The sequence below is a fragment of the Panicum virgatum genome, chromosome 1N, assembly GCF_016808335.1.
Source record: "Panicum virgatum strain AP13 chromosome 1N, P.virgatum_v5, whole genome shotgun sequence".
Classification (NCBI taxonomy): domain Eukaryota; kingdom Viridiplantae; phylum Streptophyta; class Magnoliopsida; order Poales; family Poaceae; genus Panicum; species Panicum virgatum.
Window position 1 is genome coordinate 45,989,825 of NC_053145.1, and position 19,977 is coordinate 46,009,801.

General features: G+C 48.0%; 5 protein-coding genes across 7 annotated transcripts; 2 read left to right on the plus strand and 3 right to left on the minus strand.

The window, feature by feature from the left end:
* Positions 1-762: 762 nt before the first annotated feature.
* Positions 763-6,608, minus strand: LOC120656113 (glutathione S-transferase Z1-like). 2 transcript variants are annotated; one of them, XM_039934133.1, is made up of 9 exons: positions 6,392-6,608; positions 6,203-6,259; positions 3,999-4,084; positions 3,848-3,919; positions 2,675-2,728; positions 2,348-2,423; positions 1,975-2,042; positions 1,258-1,317; positions 763-1,147 (listed from the first exon to the last, which is right to left on the minus strand). In XM_039934133.1, the coding sequence occupies exons 1-9, from the start codon at positions 6,489-6,491 to the stop codon at positions 1,043-1,045; spliced, it is 678 nt and encodes a 225-aa protein (XP_039790067.1). In that variant the 5' UTR covers positions 6,492-6,608; the 3' UTR covers positions 763-1,042. The 2 variants fall into 2 exon arrangements, with proteins under 2 accessions (XP_039790067.1, XP_039790068.1); XM_039934134.1 differs by lacking the exon at positions 6,203-6,259 and having other exon boundaries at positions 6,392-6,589.
* A 599-nt stretch (positions 6,609-7,207) lies between these two features.
* Positions 7,208-10,551, plus strand: LOC120656112 (PHD finger protein ALFIN-LIKE 7-like). 2 transcript variants are annotated; one of them, XM_039934131.1, is made up of 5 exons: positions 7,208-7,431; positions 7,534-7,566; positions 8,648-8,876; positions 9,775-9,895; positions 10,005-10,551. In XM_039934131.1, exons 1-5 carry the CDS (start codon positions 7,317-7,319, stop codon positions 10,275-10,277), a joined length of 771 nt encoding a protein of 256 aa, XP_039790065.1. In that variant the 5' UTR covers positions 7,208-7,316; the 3' UTR covers positions 10,278-10,551. The 2 variants fall into 2 exon arrangements, with proteins under 2 accessions (XP_039790065.1, XP_039790066.1); XM_039934132.1 differs by lacking the exons at positions 7,208-7,431; positions 7,534-7,566 and adding an exon at positions 7,586-7,758.
* Positions 10,552-10,737: 186 nt separating this feature from the next.
* On the minus strand, positions 10,738-13,270 carry LOC120656109 (pentatricopeptide repeat-containing protein At1g09900-like). Its single transcript, XM_039934127.1, has one exon. It carries the CDS (start codon positions 13,197-13,199, stop codon positions 11,013-11,015), a length of 2,187 nt encoding a protein of 728 aa, XP_039790061.1. The 5' UTR covers positions 13,200-13,270; the 3' UTR covers positions 10,738-11,012.
* Positions 13,271-13,337: 67 nt separating this feature from the next.
* LOC120656114 (NADH dehydrogenase [ubiquinone] 1 beta subcomplex subunit 3-B-like) lies at positions 13,338-16,198 on the plus strand. Its single transcript, XM_039934135.1, has 2 exons — positions 13,338-13,652; positions 15,948-16,198. The coding sequence occupies exon 1, from the start codon at positions 13,341-13,343 to the stop codon at positions 13,623-13,625; it is 285 nt and encodes a 94-aa protein (XP_039790069.1). The 5' UTR covers positions 13,338-13,340; the 3' UTR covers positions 13,626-13,652; positions 15,948-16,198.
* Positions 16,199-16,281: 83 nt separating this feature from the next.
* Positions 16,282-18,221, minus strand: LOC120656110. Its single transcript, XM_039934129.1, has one exon. It carries the CDS (start codon positions 18,140-18,142, stop codon positions 16,400-16,402), a length of 1,743 nt encoding a protein of 580 aa, XP_039790063.1. The 5' UTR covers positions 18,143-18,221; the 3' UTR covers positions 16,282-16,399.
* Positions 18,222-19,977: the final 1,756 nt, after the last annotated feature.

Genomic DNA, 19,977 nt, shown 5'->3' on the forward strand with positions numbered 1-19,977 from the left:
TGGACGCCTCGTCCGTCATGCGGCGGAGATTGTGCTGATTCTTGCCGAAGCCGTTGACGAGCTCGCCGAAGAGGAGGAAGAAGACGGGCATGGCGGCGCCGTGCACCACGGCGCCGGCGCTCCCGGCCGCCATGAGCAGCCAGTCGAGCGGGTCCGCGAAGCCGAATAGCTCGTGGAACGCCACGCTCTGCTCCGGCCGCTTCTTCACCGCCTCACACCCGCCGCGGCCGCCGCCTGCCGTTCATGGATTGGGATCTCAAGATGCCGGTGTCCTGGGACCTGGCCGACCTGGAGCACGACGCCGTGCCGGCCATCACCGCGGGGCGCAGGGCCCGTCGTGCGCGGTGGACGGCGGCAAGGCGCACGCGGGGCGGCAGGCGCGAGGCGCGGCGTGCGAGGGTGCTACGGCCCGCGCACGGCCGGCGAGGATGCGGTGGACACGACGGCGGCGGGCACGTGGGGCTGCGGGAGCGGCGGCTCCACGAACGGACTCGACGGCAGAGGCGAGAAGGATTCGCTCTGTCACTGACAGTGGGTCCCGCTGATTTACAGGCCGGGATTTGAGAGCCCGGCTAGAGTTGGGTCCGAATTTGGGCCTCTATATATTGCAGGCCGGATCCTAAATTGAAAAAATAGGACCTCATTTTGAGAGGCCGGCTGGAGATGCTCTTATCAATCACTGTAAGCGTTTTTGCACTTTACAGAGCGAATGCTTTGGGTTTTGTTTTCTAATTCAAGTCTGATCATTATTTGCGTTCGTAATTTCACTAATCACTGGACTCAATTTGTGTATCCATGGAAAATTTTACAGCTGAACAAACCCTACATGAGATGCCTACCTCAAGTCCTGAACAAGGCCAGAGACCACTCTATTCCAGTAGTTTTTTAAAACCAGAAAATTATTTGCCCCGTGCACAGGAAATTCTGTGCTTATTCCTATTACAGAGTAAAATCAGCGTTCAGCGAGCAAGTAACAACTCCAAATCTATATTCAGCAAGATGAGCAATATACAAGGCTGACGAGGCAACAACACCGCAGTTCCTATGTGGAGGGAGGGGCGTCCGGTTGCTGACCAGGGAGCGCTGCTTGGAATGCAGGGTGCGCCATGTACTCTGCGTGGAGCCTCGCAAGGGTGGGGTAATTCGACTGCAGTCAAGGCACATCAGCATGTTACATTACTTCTTCGACTGAAATAAACTGCGCAGCGAATTACATCATTCCGATAACACGAAAGTAGAAAGGCAGTACGCCAGTACCATGTCGATTTTAGTGCGCTCGATGGCTGCATAAATCTGGGGAGCGAGGAATACATCTGCCTGCATGACAAGAAGAATACACAAGCACACGAATCAACCGACAGCTGGTCTATACTGGTTGAGCTGTAGTGTTACACTCCCCTACCAAACATAAGGCCGAGTCGCCAAATACTGGAACTGGCTTGAAAACCAACAGATTGTGGATTTAGTTCTGCATTATAATGGGTTATCTTTGATGGCTTGAAAAAGAACACTAGCCTTCTTAGTTGACCAAGGACCAGTTGCAATTTGTATTGTATCATTGCATTAACATTTTATTAGGAAATCTATTAAATTCCAGAGAAGACTTGTACACCATGAGAATAAAATAGATTTTAAAGACCTTACACTAATGTTCATTTGGAGATGATAACCATACCTTCTTTAGTTTTAGCAACGAATAAACACTGGCATATAAAACTTACTCAAAACTTTAAAAGACTAGTTGTCTAAAAATAACAAGAATTAGCTGATGGTTCAGTGTTTAATTCTGTTTCTTCACGCACACATCACTAAACAAGGGTTATATTGCCAATGGAACACCTAGGTAATACCACTAAAGGGCGTACCCAGTGCCGTAGGCTTCCCGCACTGTGCGGGGTCTGGGGGAAAATTCACCACAACGGGAAAAGAACCTAACCAAAAAAATGGTGACAAATCTCAGGGAAGCAAACATACCAGTTGGACTTCATCTCCTGTTGCATACTTCCCAGCACAGTCTTTTAGTTGTATCAGGTTTTCAATTGCTAAACCATTAAGGAAAGTAAGCACATTTCAGAATAGCAAATAGCCACAAAAGTGATAGGGAAAAAAGCACACTTCAGAATAGCAAACAAGTGCGGTGATGTGGAAACATAAGAATGCTAACGACAATATGTTTCATAACTGAACTAAAAGAACTATGTTTAGTTTATACAATGATGAAATACAAGTACAACTGAACTGCAAGGCAAGCAACATTTCCTCAAGCAAACTTTACTTGATGAAAGTAATGCAGTAAAAGTAGTAGTTACTTCAATCAGTAATTAATGGCTATGTTTGTGAAGACAACCTGTGAAACCTCTCTCGATTTGTTGTTGGGTCCACAAGACACTCTCTCCGGCACCAACTTTTTGCTCAATGAACCTCTGATAGAAATAAGCAACAACTCAAGTGATGATAGTTTAAATTTGGTCCTATAAACAAGCTGCACAGTATATTTTAGTTCATCGAAAACAAGTTTTCTCGATATAGAATTAATCTGCAGAAAACAAATTGCACAATTGCACAATGCAAATATGAATCTTATTTCAGTATAAAACTCTACTCGGGCATGTCAATCGATCTATTTCTACATGTTGGACCTTATATACCAAGAAGTAATGTACGGTACACTTACCAACACTGAGAGATTATGGAGAGGTTGAATACCAGAGCTTACAATGTTCGCAATCTGCCACAGAAAGATAGTAAAGTACACATTAAGAATGATGAATTGGTTTCGTTTCAAAAAAAAAGAATGATGAATTGGTGACTAAGAAACAAAACAGAACAAAAGAAAAAGGCAAACATACAGTACAAATTACTCTAGATTTTGTTTAACATACAGTACAAATTACTCTAGATTTTGGTTACACATTGGCACCTTTCACTATATGATTTCGTGCTGGACCTGCCTGTGCCATAGCACATAGTTTGATATGCATATGCTCGATGACAGCCTTGCCATGCAGAAAAACTGATGGAGTTGCAAATTGCACACGCATGCATGTACTCCACCAATTCGAACTGTAATTGTTATACTTGAGCATTATCTATAGCATTTCTACTCTTTGTCTCTTACTTGATTAGATCATCTGTTGAATCCTTACCATACATGTGCTGCACAGGCCACAACGAAATTCAAGTGCGTGGTAGCCCAGCTTTATATACCGCCAGACCTAAAGAAGAGCTCTGGTCTGTGTTTCCACAAGCTCATTGTCAGCAGTCATGCCACTTCAAAATAGGCAATTTTCATTTACAGCTCTTTCCTTTTTTAGTAAGATTGTCCACCGCTAATAGGTTGGAAAATACCACCAATTGCATCACTAACATGTGGCCATAGCCCCACATGTAGGCTCACAGTGAATAGTATTTAAAACATATCTGCATATGTACTATGCTAATGAGTTAGTCCTTTGGTACCACTTTTGTTGTGCTACTTATTTTGTGGTTTTACCTCAAATGATGAAGCTGTGGATGACAGGGTGCAACTATTTAATGGGTTTAGGTAGAAGCATCCAAGAAGCCGCCCAAAAAAGCAACTAGCGAACAGATTGCATAACAGTCCGCTTAACTGTATATGTCCGAACAATATTGCATAATGCCAAAATGCAATTCCCCCACAGATGGCACTTCTATATTTAATTGATTAAGAATAACATGAGGCTGCAATCATGAGCAAAGGGGTGGAGAACCTAAAATTTTGCATAATGCCAAAATGCAATTCCCCCACAGATGGTACTTCTATATTTAATTGATAAAGAATAAAATGTGGCTGCAATCATGAGCAAATGCGGGGAGAACCTATCACCTGGTGATTCAAAGCCTTCTTTTTAGGGTCTTGAGGCAAAAGAGGAGGGTCGGGGTACTTGTCCTCCAAATACTGCATAGCCACAAAGAAACGATTTCACTCACGTGATAACCGAAATTGGGTTGACAAATGCTAATATCTCGATACTTGCCAATGCTATTGCATAAGAGTCACCAATTATTGCATCACCATCAACCAGCGCAGGGACAAACTTCATAGGATTCAGCTTCAGGAATTCTGTTTCCCACAAATACCAACCTATTAGTGACTGTCCAAACATGACTCCCTGCACAATCTGATTGCAACCATCTTTGTTCCACCCAAAGTGCTAGAAAATTAAAGCTGTCCCGTATGACTAGCCGAGATGGAGGATAAGCTATGCGCGCTTCCAAATTTTTGCTGTCAGTTATGCAGGGCAGCGGTCACATATTCCGAATAACACCGAGCAAACTAAGGCTGTCCTGCTATGCACTCAGGTTGGGAATGGGCCGGCCCGGACTTGGCCTTGGCCCTGGCCCTATGGCCTCAGGGCCAATTTCTGAGGCCACGGGCCGACCCAAACCATGATTTGCATGTGACCTTGATGGCCCAACGGGTATAACGGGTTGGCCCATTCTACACTGAACTGTAATGTGGGAAACGATGGTAACATGCATAGAAAAATAGAGGGCTGTGTGTAGAAATAGAGGGAAATGTACTTGCCGCAGAATCAAAAAATCCAGGTGACATGTAGATCTTTTTCATGCAAGGGGGAACAAAACACAATATAATCTTGTTAGCAAGTGCAAGCTGATCTTTTTGGTAGCAGTGTAACAAAGCAGCACACAGAATTACATAAGTTGGGGTCTCAAAAAGTATTAAAAAAAGTCCCCACAAAGCTATACTCTTTGTTCAGTAAAAGAACGGCCTATATACTAGTCCATCGTGGCTTGACCGAGTAAAGAAGCAGGCAGCAGATATTGCTGCACCTGACGGGGAAGATATCCTAGAACAAAACCTAGACCAACCAATGGAGAGGAAAGAACAGAGACGGAAGAAGCTTTCTTGAGGTGACGACCACTGGAGGGGAGCACGACACGCGTAGTCATCGCCACCGAAGGGTAAAGAGACGCGTCGAGATGCCACCGCAGGTGCCGCAGCTAGCTCGCTCGATTCCATACCTATCTCTCTTCTATGTGTTATGTTTTGGGTCGACCCACTTGGCCCATTGGGTCAACAGGCTCCGGCTTCGATGGAGCCTTGCTCTCGTGGGTCGGGCCAATTACCCAATGGGTCGACCCGGCCCGTTCCCAACCTGACTATGCACTTCCAAAGCCCGTCAAGGCGTGTCAACACAGCCAAACAACACTCGTAAACGAAGGTGAGCAAACAGCACAGGAGAAATCGCACGAACTATCCCAGCTACCTCCGCAGGTGTAGCTTGGTTGCCAAATAACCGCGCGTGCTGGCGGATTAGGCTCGCTCTGCCCCCGCGTCGCCCCGAGGGCGACACGGGCGGCGCCCCCCTCCTGCCCGCCACCGGATCTCGCCTCCTCCACCGTTTGGTCCCCCTCCCTTCCCACCTCTGGCATCACGCCGGAGGCGGGAGGGAGTGGGGATCCATCTCTTTCAATAGTTTTTTAATAGATCAAGTTTAGATTAGGGTTAGGGTTTCTTCATGCCGCGTTTCATGGTATGGGAGATTTGTTTCCTCCTTCTCCTCTCCGGCAACGGTGAAGAGATAGGGTGGCTTGGGTCTCTCCATGGCGGCTCCGATGAAGGAGGTGGCGGCATCTACAGTGTCGGCAACTTGCTTGGAGCGACGACATAGAGAATTAGGTTTCCGGATGGCGTCATCGAGGCGGGGATGGTGCCGTCATCGTGGAATAATTTTCTCCAGCCACTTCTCCATTTTGTCGTGGTTAGATCCAACCACGGTGAATGGCTTGTGAGAATAAGTCTGTCCTCCGGGCTGATGTCAATCAGTCTTGGATCGGATAGATTGGGATCAGTCTTTCTTCTTCATCGGTGGCAGAAAGAGGAAAAAGAAAGACGCAAGAAGGAAGAAGAAGATTGTGCTCATTCCAACCTACAGGGATGTTGGTCGCCGTTCTTCAGGCACTTGTTCTCAGCCTGCTTGCTGAGCGTATGCCTGTGTGGCCTTCTATTTGATTTTTTACGCAGGTTTGGGATTGAGAATTGGAGCTACTTAGTAGTGTGTGAGTACTTTGAGAGTGTTGCGTGTATCTTGATGATATACTCAACTTTGATATAATACAATTCTTCCTTTGGTCTCAAAAAAAAAACTATCCCAGCTACCTAACACTCGTATCCAAGCAATCGTAGCGCACGGCTGTACGAGTAGTACCAACCCACCTGGATCAGACTGCTCGCCCTTGAGGAGGTTCACCGCCTTGTACTCGTAGTCCACGCCTGCACACAGACACAGCGTTCAAGAACAAGCGCACGCCGGTTCAACCCAATCCGACCCAACCAACGTCCCAATTTCCCAAATCCATCCAAATGAACGGTGGCCTGATTGAGCGGTGGCCGAGCGGCACGGACCTTTGAGATTGAGGGCGATGCGGGCGCGGTGGGAGCACGAGCTGCGCCAGTACGAGTACAGCCTCGGCCGCCCCGCCGTCGCTTCCACCTCCTCCGCCATTTTCAGTCACGAACTCACGATTGACTGGCTAGCTGCTTCGCTTTGCTTCGGGAGTGAGGCGACGGGAAAGGAGCGGAGGAAGAACACCCGCAACCGCAAGGCGAAGTGGACCACGGAAGGCAACTCGAAATGGGCTCGTCGGTGATCCGGCCCAGCCAAGGTTAGCGGAGAAAAGCCCGGCCCAACTACGTCACTTCCTCTTGGCAGGTGGGCCCCTGACTCACTGCTGTCTAGGCCTGGCGCCCTGGCCTCGCGCGCTCGCTCCCTCCTGGAGTTGCGCCGAAAGCCGAGCCCAGCTGGTGTGCCCACTACCTTTACTCCCTTGCATGAAGGCTGTGTTTAGATCCCGAAAGAAAAAAATCACATCGGACACTGTAGTATATTGTGGCATTTTTTATTTATTTGTGATAAATATTGTCGTACCATGACCTAACTAGGCTCAAAAGATTTGTCTCGCAACGTACATCAAAACTATGCAATTAGTTTTTTTATTTACCTACATTTAGTATTACATACATAAGTCATTTGCTATATTTAATATTTCGATGTGATGGAGATGTGATGAAAAGTTTGGATTTTGGGAGTTTTTTCGTCTAAACACACCCGAAAGCGAAGTGGAAACTTTCCGAGCCACCCCCTCGTGGTTTCCGATTTTCCAAGATGGGTACGAAATCCTCCCGTTCCCTCATCGCATCCTTCGCCGTGGTTTTGCTTGCTGCGGCTCTCTGTAATCCTCTCCCCTGCTCCCTCCACTACCAGTCCACCACCACCACCACTACCCTCGCTTCCCCCGCAAACCCTAGCCGAGGGAGGCGGTGGCCGGCGATGGACGGCGACGGAGGCGGCCCTGCGGCCGTGCACTACCACACGCGCTCCCCCGAGGACGTCTTCCGCGACTTCCGCGCGCGCCGCGCCGGCATCGTCAAGGCGCTCACCACGGGTCAGCTAGCCCCCCGCGCTTTTTTTCCTAGCTTCCTCCTCTTGTGCTATGGGTTCGCGGATGCTTCGCTGATGCTGTAGCTGCTCTCTGTGGTGTGCGCAGATGTGGAGAAGTTCTACCAAATGTGCGACCCAGGTGAGGCGGGTTCCCGACTTGGTTGCTTTTTTTTTCCCTCCGCCTGTGCTGCTCGTATGTTCGAGTTAGGCTGTGCCTCTCATCGCGCAGCGATCCCGCGGTCGTTTATGGAGCTCGATCCGGCTGCCGTTTAGGGCTTCGTTGGATTCTTAAGCTCGATTAGTTGGTCTGTTCAGCCCTGAGTTATGTCAGGTATGTAAGTTTTATGGTGCAATTGGTTCGCGCTATTTGGTAATTTCGTTGCGTCCTTTCCTAAATTTAAGTCCTTAAGTTAGAGAAACTTAAGTCGATTCGATTACCTCAGTTAAAGAAAGTGTTTGGGTAATTTAAAGTCCAGTGATGCTCAAGCTGCGTTTGTTTGCATTTCTGTTTACATGCATAACACTTTGCAGGGACGTAACAAATCATGCACGTTACAGAATAGAGGAGACTATGATCAATCACAGGACAGTGTCAATTGACGGAACACTTAAATCATTTAACTTGTATTGGACAGTTGGAGTATGTCTCTATGTACTGGAAGTGCAGCCTCGATTGAATACCAATCTGATTATGTCATGTTACTTGTTAATTACCATGAACCTATTTGTTCAAACTTCAGATAGATGTCATTACCATGAGATTTGAAATCTGGTTCAAACTATAAAATCTAATCAAATCAATGTAGCCCCTTTCACTTGATACATCATGTGGGGGTTATTTAACCTGATTTTTCCAGGTTGCCCTACTGTGGGTGAAAAAGGAATGAGAAGGAGCTTGTGTTAGTAGAAGGGATTCCAAATTGTAGAAAGAAGTGGAGACAAGATAAAAGTCAGATACTGATATCAATGTTGACTGGCCTAATATTGCCCACTATCCATAACTAATGCTGATGTATATTCGTGGAAAACAAACAAATATGATTAAAGTGGCATCTAGTCATTTTGGCCACATCCACATTTTACTTAACTAACACTTGAAATAGCATTCCTTGCTCCGCCGTCTACTGATGTTCAGAAACACACAAGTACTGAATTTGACGCATCAGATTACATTTCCTTCATTTTGTCTTGTTGATATAAAGTTGCTCCTCTTATGCCAGAGAAAGAGAACTTGTGCCTTTATGGGTTGCCAAATGAGACTTGGGAGGTCACTCTGCCAGCTGAGGAAGTACCTCCTGAACTTCCAGAACCAGCACTGGGGATAAACTTTGCCCGTGATGGAATGATCGAAAAAGATTGGTTGTCTCTGGTAGCAGTTCATAGTGATGCGTGGCTACTGTCTGTTGCATTCTACTTTGGGGCTCGCTTTGGATTCGATAAAGATGCCAGGTTTGTGTTTAGTTCCTTCTTTCTTTTTAATTTCACCGTACAGGTCTACACTGGGGTTGTATCACCTTTTCATGTTGATGGTTTTTTTATTGCACTATGGACTCTCTGTAATGCAGATGTTTTTCATCACAGATTTATTTTCGTAATTTTTCCTCTTTTTTTCCCCCAAAACACATGGTTCTTAGCCAAAACAAAAACCAGAGAAAAGGAGAGGGTCTAGTCTAGTACTCTAGTCACTAGCAGGAGAGATGCGGAGGCACCAGTTGCTGTCATGGAGATTGTGTAGTGGAGATGGAGAGGGATCAGTCAATTGGTGGGCTCTGTGGGAGTGTGGTATGTTGTATTAGGAGATGATGTATGGAATCAGAGAGTTGAGAGCTAGGATGAGCATTTAAGGCTGCGATCAGTGGGCTCTCAGCCATTATATTGGCGCATTAGTGGGATGACCCATTTTTAGGTGAGCGATGGGGTCCCTTAATTAGGTGGTCCCAATTTCTTTCCATTTATGTTTGTAGTTATCTACCTGCCACTTTCTTTCGGTCAAGATGGCCTTTCTCCTCCTTGTCAGAAAAAATAGTTGGTTCTTTTTACGAAAACAATTTAGCCAGTTACTGGACATTCATTTGGAGATTTTCACAACATTTGAAATAATTACCTTACTCTATAAACTTTTTCTTTACTAAATTAAATGATAGTGGTCTGACAGTTTTAGTTCATTAAGGTTTCAAATTGAATTTGCATAGTATTGCCTATTTATCTTGCAGTTGTTTAGGATTCATGTATTTGGTTCTTGATACTGTATCAATAGTTTGGATTTTTTTTCCCTGTTTATCTAAAAATATTAGATAGTTAACTGAGAATCGGAGATGATAATCAATTATTGAAATTTGAATTTCAGGAGAAGGCTCTTCACCATGATTAATAACCTGCCCACTGTTTATGAAGTTGTGACTGGGGTTGCTAAAAAGCAATCAAAAGCCCCCAACGGCAGCAGCAAAAGCAGCAAGTCTAACTCTAAAGTAAGTAAATATTTGCGGCTTAAAAGCAAGTATATGTTGCCAGATGCATTACATCTTGCTAATGTTGTCAAGGCAACCTCTCAGCTCATTTGTTCACCTTCTCTTTCAGCCATCAAAACAGACCAACTCTAACAGCAAGCCTGCGAAGCCGGCTCACCCAAAAGAGGAGGAGGACAGTGGCCGGGAGGACGTGGAAGAGGAGGACCAGGCATACCTTTGTGGCTCCTGTGGGGAGAGCTATGCAAACGGCGAGTTCTGGATCTGCTGTGACGTCTGTGAGAAGTGGTTCCACGGCAAGTGCGTCCGCATCACCCCAGCCAAGGCAGAGCACATCAAGCAGTACAAGTGCCCCAGCTGCAGCAGCAAGCGGAGCCGGGAATGACGAGGCCTGGGGACGGGACGTGCTCCCTGTTGACAGTTCGTGTTTAGAATCATTAGGAAACGGTGAAGCGGTGTCGATAACCGCTTCACCTGTAGTGGACCGGTGCATACGCCGGCTGTTGTACTTGTTTCATGGTGCGATGCTGTTGTTGTAATAGACATGGTGCTAGCTAGTGGTGATGTGTTAGCAGGCTAACTGCTGTCATCGTAGTGTGAGATGAACTGCTGGGGTTTGGAAACTCATGTTCAGTAATTAAGTGTTGGGTTAGTGTGTATGATGATTGCCTCCTGATTGCCACATCAGCATGTGATTCTGGCGAAGCTAGAGCAGACGTTGATGACGAACTTCACTGCTGAGTATTAGGACCCAGGAAGGAAGTCTGATTCTCTAGGAGAAATTACTGCTGAAACATGCAGCGAAATTACAGGCAGATGTAGTTGAAAGGGGGGAAAGGGTAAAATAGTTCTATCAGCAACCGTTAGTAGTATTAGGTCTGAATTAGGGCAAAAAGAAAACTTCAAAAGTGTCATTGATAAACAGGGCTGCCTATTGGATGGTACAGTGGAAGGTGAAAGATGGAGGACTACTTTGCATGAAATTCTGAACTAAACAACAGTGCGTGTGTGGAAAGCAAGGCGAAACATACCCTATTGACTATATTGTGCATATGTATAAACAAGGGCGCATTGGTACTACTGTCAGCAGAGGCACTATTACATGCATGTTCAGTTTAGATTAGGAATGGCGTCTTTCTTCCTCAATCAAACTCTTATCTAAAGCTCCTCGAGAACAAAGGTTGCCTAGCAGTTCTTCTGCCTCAGCCAGAAGACCCTCATAAGCAAGAGCCTCAAGGAGAATAATGTAGGTTGATTCATCAGGCATGCAGCCATGGGACACCATATGAGCAAAGGAATCAATGGCAATATCCGTCCTCCAATTTTCACACAGACCAAGAAGTACAGCATTGTAGAATGTAGTGTCAGGTGATAAGCCCATATCCTGCACTCTGCAGAGCATTCCGATTGCCCTGTCAGTTCTATCTTCTCTAGAGATCCCATAGGCTAAAGACTGGTAAGTACTTGTATCTGGGCAAAGGCCACTATAGACCATCACACGCAACAAATCAAGAGCTTCCTCCATTTTGCCAGCCTTGGTAACATTGGAAATTACTTTGTTGTAAGTTGTCAAATCTGAGGGACCATTTGTCATGCCGCTCAGCAACTCAAGGGCTATCTTGGTCTTTCCAGCCTTCAGAAGAGCGTCGATTACTATGTTATAGGTGGTTGAGTTCGGAATGCAACCGTTCCCAGCCATTATCTCCAGAGTTTCAATTGCTTGCAAAAGCAATCCTTTCTGGCATAAAGAAGCTATTACTGTGTTGAATGTCATTTCGTCTGGGGGGGAATTACTGTGCATCATATTGACCATGAGCTGCTCAGCATCCTCCCACCGGTCAGCACTACACAAGCCCTTCAAAACAGTGTTATAGGTAATTGTATCAGGCTTGCATCCATAAGACTGCAGATTGCTCAACAATTCCATGGCATCATCAATACACTTTTCATTGCACAAACCATCAATGACACAATTGTATGTGATAATATCCGGGATGTATCCGTGCTCTAACATTTGTTCAACAACTTTAATTGCACGACTAACCAACCCTTTCTGACATAGAGAAGAGATTATTGTGTTGAATGTCACTTCATCAGGGGGGCAATCACTGCGGACCATCTCAGCCAAGAGCTCCTCAGCATGCTCCCACCGCTCTGTGCTGCACAGGCCCTTCAAAACAGTGGTGTAAGCAACTCTATCAGGCTTGCACCCGTAGGATTGCAGTCTGCATAACAATTCAACTGAATCATCAACACGCCCTTCATTGCTCAAACCATCAAGAATACTGCTGTATGTGACGATATCTGGGATGCATCCATGCTCTGACATACTATCAATAACTTTAATTGCATGATCAACCAAGCCTTTCTGGCATAGAGAAGTGATTATCGTGTTGAATGTCACTTCATCTGGGGCACATTTGTTGTTGGCCATCTCAGCCAAGAGCTCCTCAGCCTCCTTCCACCGTTCAGAGCCACACAAACTTTTCAACACCGGTGTGTAGGTGACAGCATCAGGTTTGCATCCACGGGATGGCAAGCTGCGCAAGACACTGAGAGCTTCAGCAACATCACCCTCATTGCACATGGCATTGATGAGAACATTGTAGGTGACGATGTCTGGCTCGCAGCCCTTGGCGCGCATCTCGTCAAGGAGCACCATGGCCTGCCTGTAGCCGCTCGCCTTGCAGGTGGCATCGAGGAGGATGCTGTAGGTGACCACGCTCGGGGAGCAGCCCCGGTGGAGCATATCGTCGAACACCGCAAGGGCGTCGGGGACGCGCCCGCGGACGCAGAGCGCGCGGATGAGCGGGTTGAACGTGAACGTGTCCGGCGGGAACGGCATCTCGCCGATGAGGCGGCGCGCGTCCTTGATCCGGCCGGCGCGGCAGTACCCGTTGACCATGGTGTTGTAGGTGACGACGGTGGCGGAGGCGCCGAGCGCTGCGAACACGCGCTCCGCGTCGGCCACGCGGCCGGCCGAGCACAGCCGCTTGATGAGGATGTTGCAGGGGACGGCGGGCGGGCGATTCCCGCTGCCGCCGGAGGACATGGAATCGACGATTGCGAGCGCGTCGTCGATCTCCCCGCGCAGGACGAGGCTGCGCAGGCGCCTCTTGGCTCCCCCGCCGCGCCGGGGCGGGCCGCTCGGGTCCCTCCTCCACTTGCCGACGACATGTCGGTCGTGCTGTTCGGGGGTGGCTCGCTGTCGCCTGAACCTGGGCTTCGGAGTGGGGTGGGCAGCAGAGGATGGAGCTGGGTGCGCGGGCTTCGGGAGCAGCGGCGCCGACGAGGTCGCCATCGCCATGGGATAGAGGCGCGCAGAGCTGAACGCTCGAGAAGCTCGCGCTCTCTCGGTCTCGCGGTCTCACCCCACAAGCAGCACGGTTTGGGCCGTGTGAGCCCAAGACGTGGCGGGCTGGGCCGCGTTTATCACCTGGGCTTGGTTATGTGCGCGTGGCTGCCCAATCTCCTCCTGCTTCGAACAGTGGCAAGAGAGAGAAGAGGAGAAGAGAGTGCGGCGGAGGCGATGGCGAGCGGAGGGAAGGGGCTGAACGCGACCGGGGAGTTCTTCCGGCGGAGGGACGAGTGGAGGAGGCACCCGATGGTGGGGAACCAGCTGCGCCACGCCACACCGGGGCTCGGCATCGCCATCGTGGCCTTCGGGATCTACCTCGTGGGCGAGGCCGCCTACAACCGCATCTACCGCCCCTCCGGCGACCACCACCACTAGGTGGCTGCCGGGATCCGTGACTCCAAGGTAAATCTCCACCCCGTGCCTCCCTTTTTCTGGAGCGAAATGAGTTTTTTCAGTCAGGTGTGGATTTGACGATACATTTCGAGGATTGGTAGGGTTTGTTCATGTAGATCTGCCCATCTGGGATCGCGCTGTATTGTTTCCTCCGGATTGGATTATGAATTCGTACACTGGAACCACACCGTGCTTGATTAAACTGAAGTGATTAGCCTGCGTGAATGTTCCCCAAAGCTTTGGGACCAGAACGCGTAACTATATGCACGATGTTTTTTTAAGTATGCGTATCTTCTGTCAAATGGTATATGTGGCTATTCTGATCAGCAGTGAACTGCTGAACATGGTAGCTATGTTCGCGGTACACTTAGCCTTTGCGATAATGGTTTACACATTTCGGATTTGACACACACGATGCGGACTGAAATGCCAAACCACACTCTTTTCTCTTGGCAGCCTAAGCATTCTTCTTCTACAGTGATGTAATATAGTGTGTCAACTTAATTCCGTGGCACCAAGACCATCGGAGCAGCTCAATGGAATGTGGGCTAATCACTATAACTAACTGCATAAGAGCAATAAATGCTTTTCCTTTGTAAACTGAACTTTGAATGTATAACATGAACAATACCCGCATCGAGGAACTTGCTCTAGGTCAGGTTTTAAATTTCCTTATGCAATATATACCTCTGTTACGCGGATACTCCTAGGAGGTGGCGTATCCGTATCCGATACGTATCGAATACGGATACGCCCCGGATACGCCTCGGATATGTTTCTAGCCGTATCCTGAAAAAACGGATACGTATTTGCTTGGATACGCGTATCCAATACTTTTGGGCCAGATGGGATACAGCCCAAAGCAGTAATCAGCCCACCCAAATGCTGTTTTGGTAGTAAGAGATGATACAAAATGATGAACTTGCTACAATAGAACTGTAGAACTAGATGAGCAGCAACTGAAGAACCCTTTGTGGAATCAGTTGTGCTTTTAGAGAAGGCTAGTTATAGAGGTAATGTTATATGGACATGCAAGTATTGCACATCTGAGTATAGGGGAAGTTACTCAAGAGTAAAATCTCACTTGCTGAATATCTATGTGATATTTATGTGTAATTATTAATTATCCTAGCCGTATCCCCGTATCAGTGTTTTTTGGGAAAGTGCGTATCCGTGTATCCGATACGTATCGTATCCGATACCTGTACCAGTATCCGTGTAACATAGATATATACGTTACTGTTATTTAAATTTCATTTGCATTAAGAGGCATTTGTTGAACTTTCAAAAGATCTTGTGAAAAATAGATAACATAATCATGGGTTAATATCTTGAGATGTTTTCTAAGGTGCATATACATGGTGTGACCTTAAGCAGACATATGGCCTAGATTTTGTTCCCAGAGGTTTATTACTGTCACCCTTTCTATAGGGAGTGTTTAGAGTTAATTTGATCTCCTTTGGGCTTATCAATCATCAACAGCCAGCTTTGAGAATGATCAAGCTCGTTTACCTTTAGCTTCATCTCTGATCCAGTTTTCTAACCCTATCGATTTTTTGCTTGGTATTTGCCTAGCATGTAGGTTTAGAATAACTAGTTGCAACACTTCCCAAAATACATCTTATTTTGAGATTTTTTTATTATTTTCACAGTATATGTGGTCAACACAAGTTCGATTCTCATGAACTTAAGTAGTAGATGAGACCTATTTCACATTATTGATATATTAGCCATTCTTCAGTTTCCCTTATTACTGACTACTGTTGTTAAAATAACCTTCATTTCCTTCTCAGATTAATTTGTGTACTTTTCTGTTTATGTGAATATACATTTGACTTTTGATGTGTTCTTGTGAAATGAAAAGTGGCAACTCTTATTAGACGATTAGTTGGAGATCTGTTGTACAAATATATCGATATTCAAAAATTACGAGATATGGAAGAAATGTAAGTCAGCTGAAATCTCAATGGTTATATTATGCCACTGACTTTCCCATTCTTTAGTACCTCGACTAAATTCTGAGAAATAGTATATGGATTTAGTATATTAGTTTGAGGTTGTTTGTATACAAGTGTCTATGCAAATGGAAATCAAAGACTCGTAATTAGGTTCTTCACCTTGTGGCTATGAGTTACGAATTTGCTGTCTTCTGAAGTGTGTGTGTGCATGATTAGCTTGCCCTCAATTAGTGCAAGGGCCTTAGCAAAAGGTTGCTTACTCACTTGGGTTTCCGTTATTTTTTATCCAATACTGATTCCCCTTCTTAATATTCATGTGATTAACTGGTGATATTATATGTTGCAGGTAAAGTAGCTGGAGCAAACTTTACCAAGTTCATTGGTGTTGTTTTTCTTTTACCAGTTTGAGCTCATAAGGTCAGCCATGACCATCATCTAGTTTGTAACCATGGAGTCAACCACTCGTGAAATGCTGTGCTTTATGGCATTTGGGAATGGCATTGTTCTTGTAATACTCAACTCAAGCAAATCTATTGCATCCATGTTTGATTTCTGAAATTGGCAGAGGTTCTATATGTGAAATTGGCAGTTTCAATCTGAAAGTTATCTTGGCCGAGCTGTCCATGCACAATCTTGTGGATAGTTTTCCGGCGACGTATTAATGCACAATCTATCTGGCATGAGCTGAAGAACAATACGATGAATAATGGTTGTACATTACTTTTAACACTCCGTGGATGTTTGTAGTCACACAAATGTTAGCACACAAAAATCCTATCACTACAATGTTGCTGTTAACTACAATTCATCCGATCCCATCTCCCTCCAAGAACCGTGCAATTCTGATGTTGGCCGTAGTGAGTAGTCCTCTCCTCTGAACCGTTGTCCATTCCTGTTCATCCTAGGTCCATCCTCCCTGTTCGTGCTCTTAGGATTCTCCTGCAACCGTCTCGCATTGTTGCCTCTCCTGAATCTCCCATTGATGTTATCGTCTCTGCCATCACCGTTGTTGTTCCTAGCCCGGTTTATTCTTCTTGGCTTCCATGTTGGCGTCTCCAAATCCTCAGCAAAGTTACCAGCAAGTCGATTTCTCCCATTGCTGCTGCTCTGGTGCTTATCACCGTTGTTGGCCCTCATATGTCTCCCCGGCGCATCCCTGTCACTGGTATTCGTACCGTATTTTGGTTTGGATCTTCCTCCAAAGTTCTCTCTTCCATTCAAGTTATTTCTTGCTCCCCATCTTGGTTCCATTTCAGCGCCTATTGCACCATCTGAATTTGAGTTGAACTCTTCACTGATCTGATCCTGCCTAGGAGCATTCCACCTCCCGGTGCCATTCTTATTGCCATCTCTGGTCCTTGGTCTCCATTTTGGCTCAGAACCACCATGGATCACCTCAGAGTCAGAGAACGAACTAGCACCTGCACGTCCCCTTTGGCCAACGCGACTACTCGCTGCCGTGTTCGAGGCATGCCGCCTCCCGCCAGTGCGCTTTCTTGTGCTTGCACTACTACTTGCTTGCTGCCATCGTTGCTCACGATGGCCTTCCCTTGCTTGTTCCGAGTCCGAGAAGAAAGCATCACCACTCCAACCTCTGTCATCATCGCTGGCAGCAGCCATGGCGCCTGTCGCTTCCCATCTTGTGACGCCGTTGTTCCTTCCATTTCGCATGTGCATCGTTGTTGCCCGTGGCGCACGCCTAGAACGGGCATCTCCCATGTCCTTCGATTCCAAGGGAACAATGTCGATGTCGTCATCATCCGAACTCCAGTAACCAGGAATGCTGTCATCGGCGGCAGCCAAGGCATCCACGGGCTCCCAGGTCCCATCCCTTTCCATGAGTTCAACCGCTGGCTCGTCGTCACCATTACAATATGCTTCATCTTCGGTAGCATTCTCACGAACACCTTGCGCACCGCCGTCTCCACGCCCAAGCAGCAGCATGTCCGCGGCGTTCCCGCGGGCACGCGGCGCGCTCGCCTCTCCGCCGTCGCCGACGAGCGCGTAGGGCTGCACGCTGTGGACGGCGTTCTTGGGGAAGAACCTGGCGGAGGCCGCGCCGGTGGCCGGGGACGCGAAGACCCGGGGCCCGTCGCGGTCGTTCCAGAGGTCGACGCCGCCGGGGCGGTGGAAGCGGTCGGCGAGCGCCCTGAGCTGGTCGTCGGCCGCGACGGAGAGCAGGTTGGGCGCCACGGCGGACGCGTCGGCGGCGGAGTCGGGGTCCCAGGGCCGCTCGAGGTGCGCGACGGCGTCGCGGACCTCGGTGCGCTTCCGCATCTCGTAGAGCTGGCGCTCGCGGGCGAGGCGCGCCTTGAGGAGCTGCCGGGCCTTCTTGGCCTGCATCCGCTTCCACTGCCACTTGGACACGCCGCCGGGGTAGGTGCGCGGCCCACCGCCGTTGCGGATGGCGAGGTCGCCGCGGCGGAGCGGGGGGCGGGCGCTGCCGGGCGGGAGGAAGTGGGCGGGGAGGAGGAAGTAGTGGGACGACAGGGAGTGGAGGGAGGAGAGCGCCGGCGCCGCCGACGGCGCGGGGATCAGCATGGCGGCCGGGGAATCGCCGTCCGTGCTCTGTGTGGCCTGCGGGTGTGGAACTGTGGATATCTGCAGCCCCGCCCGCCTATCGTGGAAACGGGTGGGTGGATGGATGGATTACTCGATCCAACGGAAGGCTGAACCTGAACACAGAACCTGACGGCGGCTGCTGGCCGTCACGTGGTGTTGGGAGTGTCTTCTACTCCCTCCGTTCTAAAATATAAATCGTTTTGGATTTTCTAGATTCATAGTATTTACTGTACATTTAAATATAACATATGTCTTGATACATAACAAAATATATGAATCTAGAAAAGTCAAAACGACATATATTATAGAACGGAGGGAGTACGTAATTATTAAAATCATAAACTAGGTAATTGAACCGGAGAAGTGTTATGACACTCCTCTCATATTCTCCCAATTCTTTCTTTTCATAAAAAATTTGCCAATATCAGCAAATTTAATTATTTATTATACACTATTATAACATTTTCACTAGACTAGCTTAATAGCAAGGCCGGCTGATGGAAGGATCGACAGCTTTGCTTTGCATGCGGGATGGAACCAAATACAATCATACTCAATTGGAGGAACTAGCTAGCCATAACTGCAGCGGCAGCACATACACATCTGAAACTACTTTCTCTTCAACAGCATCAGGACAAGTGCCGCCAGTACTCCTATTCCAAATCCTACTAAGATCACCCATGCCCACAGATTTCTGAAATACTCCAGGCAGTATAGCGTTAGAAACGGCCATAGACTGCTGGGGCTCAGTTGGACTAGAACCGCCGCGAGCGCAGCTTCAACGGCCTTCCAGATCGTTCCCCGTGGGCATGAGCACCCGAGGTTCCGCAGGCAGCGGACGAAGTGCGCAGCCATGGATCCAACCACAACTACGACCACCTCCAGGACCCTCACCGCCCATGCCCAAGAACTGCTGGGACTCAGTAGTAGGATCAGAAACACGCCGATCATAATCCTCAGGGGTGCCGTTCTCGCCCAAGCGCATGGCCGTGCCGCCGCCGCCGCCGCGGCGGGCACGTCTGCTGCGTTGCGTGATCCTCGAGCTCGGACGGCAGGCGGAGGCCACGGGTGTAGAACTCCAATCAAAAGGCTGGGACGATCCTGGAGACGAGAGGAGGTCGGAGGTCATGCGTGGTAATCATAATTTTCCATAGTCTCCTCCAATGTTTATGGTAGAGGCGGGTGGGCTGGTCCATCTTACGTCTTGAGGGAACTGTGCCCAAAGTTCTTGGTCACTCTGGTGGTGGTCGACCCTGAACCCTGTCGCTACCTCCAGGATTGTTACACCAAAACTGAATGAATCTGCCGTCTTTGATGTCTTCCCTTCATTCAGGTACTCTGGTGCAGCCATGTATCCCCTGCATGATGTAGCAAGGCAACAAACTCACATTCCTACTTGCGTAAGAAGAAAATACAACAGGTGGTGCCACGCAGAAGGCGTTGTATGCAGCTTACAGAGTCCCGGCACAACTTCTGGTGACGCTTCGAGGCTCATATTTGCCTCCGAGTAGGAGACAGAGGAATTGCTCACGAAGGCTTCTGTCAGGTACGTGTGCGGACTGTCCGCCAGACACATCTAATTTCCACCAGAGCCAAACATGCTCTCTAGTACGTGTGCGGACCGTCCGCGCTCCAGGGAGCGGACTGTCCGCTCTTGTGGAGTCAGCTCTCAAACTTGTTTTTTTTCAAAACTTGTCAAACCATCGTTAGCCCTCATACATGCACCTAGACATTTTGAGCAAAATGGCACTAAAAACCTGTCAAGCACGAGTACACAACCCCTCTTGAAAGTACGGCTATCTATCCAACAAATC

Bases quoted from the DNA above. Each gene is read 5' to 3' on its own strand.
- LOC120656113 (XM_039934133.1), bottom strand. From the start codon at position 6,491: ATGGCGGAGGAGGTGGAAGCGACGGCGGGGCGGCCGAGGCTGTACTCG. The intron at 2,043-2,347 runs GTTGTCTTCACA...TTAATGGTTTAG, and splicing joins AATCGAGAGAGGTTTCACAG to CAATTGAAAACCTGATACAA. The intron at 1,318-1,974 runs GTATGTTTGCTT...CTTGTCATGCAG, and splicing joins CAGGAGATGAAGTCCAACTG to GCAGATGTATTCCTCGCTCC.
- LOC120656112 (XM_039934131.1), top strand. From the start codon at position 7,317: ATGGACGGCGACGGAGGCGGCCCTGCGGCCGTGCACTACCACACGCGC. The intron at 7,567-8,647 runs GTGAGGCGGGTT...CTCTTATGCCAG, and splicing joins CTACCAAATGTGCGACCCAG to AGAAAGAGAACTTGTGCCTT. The intron at 8,877-9,774 runs GTTTGTGTTTAG...TTTGAATTTCAG, and splicing joins GGATTCGATAAAGATGCCAG to GAGAAGGCTCTTCACCATGA.
- LOC120656109 (XM_039934127.1), bottom strand. From the start codon at position 13,199: ATGGCGATGGCGACCTCGTCGGCGCCGCTGCTCCCGAAGCCCGCGCAC.
- LOC120656114 (XM_039934135.1), top strand. From the start codon at position 13,341: ATGTGCGCGTGGCTGCCCAATCTCCTCCTGCTTCGAACAGTGGCAAGA.
- LOC120656110 (XM_039934129.1), bottom strand. From the start codon at position 18,142: ATGCTGATCCCCGCGCCGTCGGCGGCGCCGGCGCTCTCCTCCCTCCAC.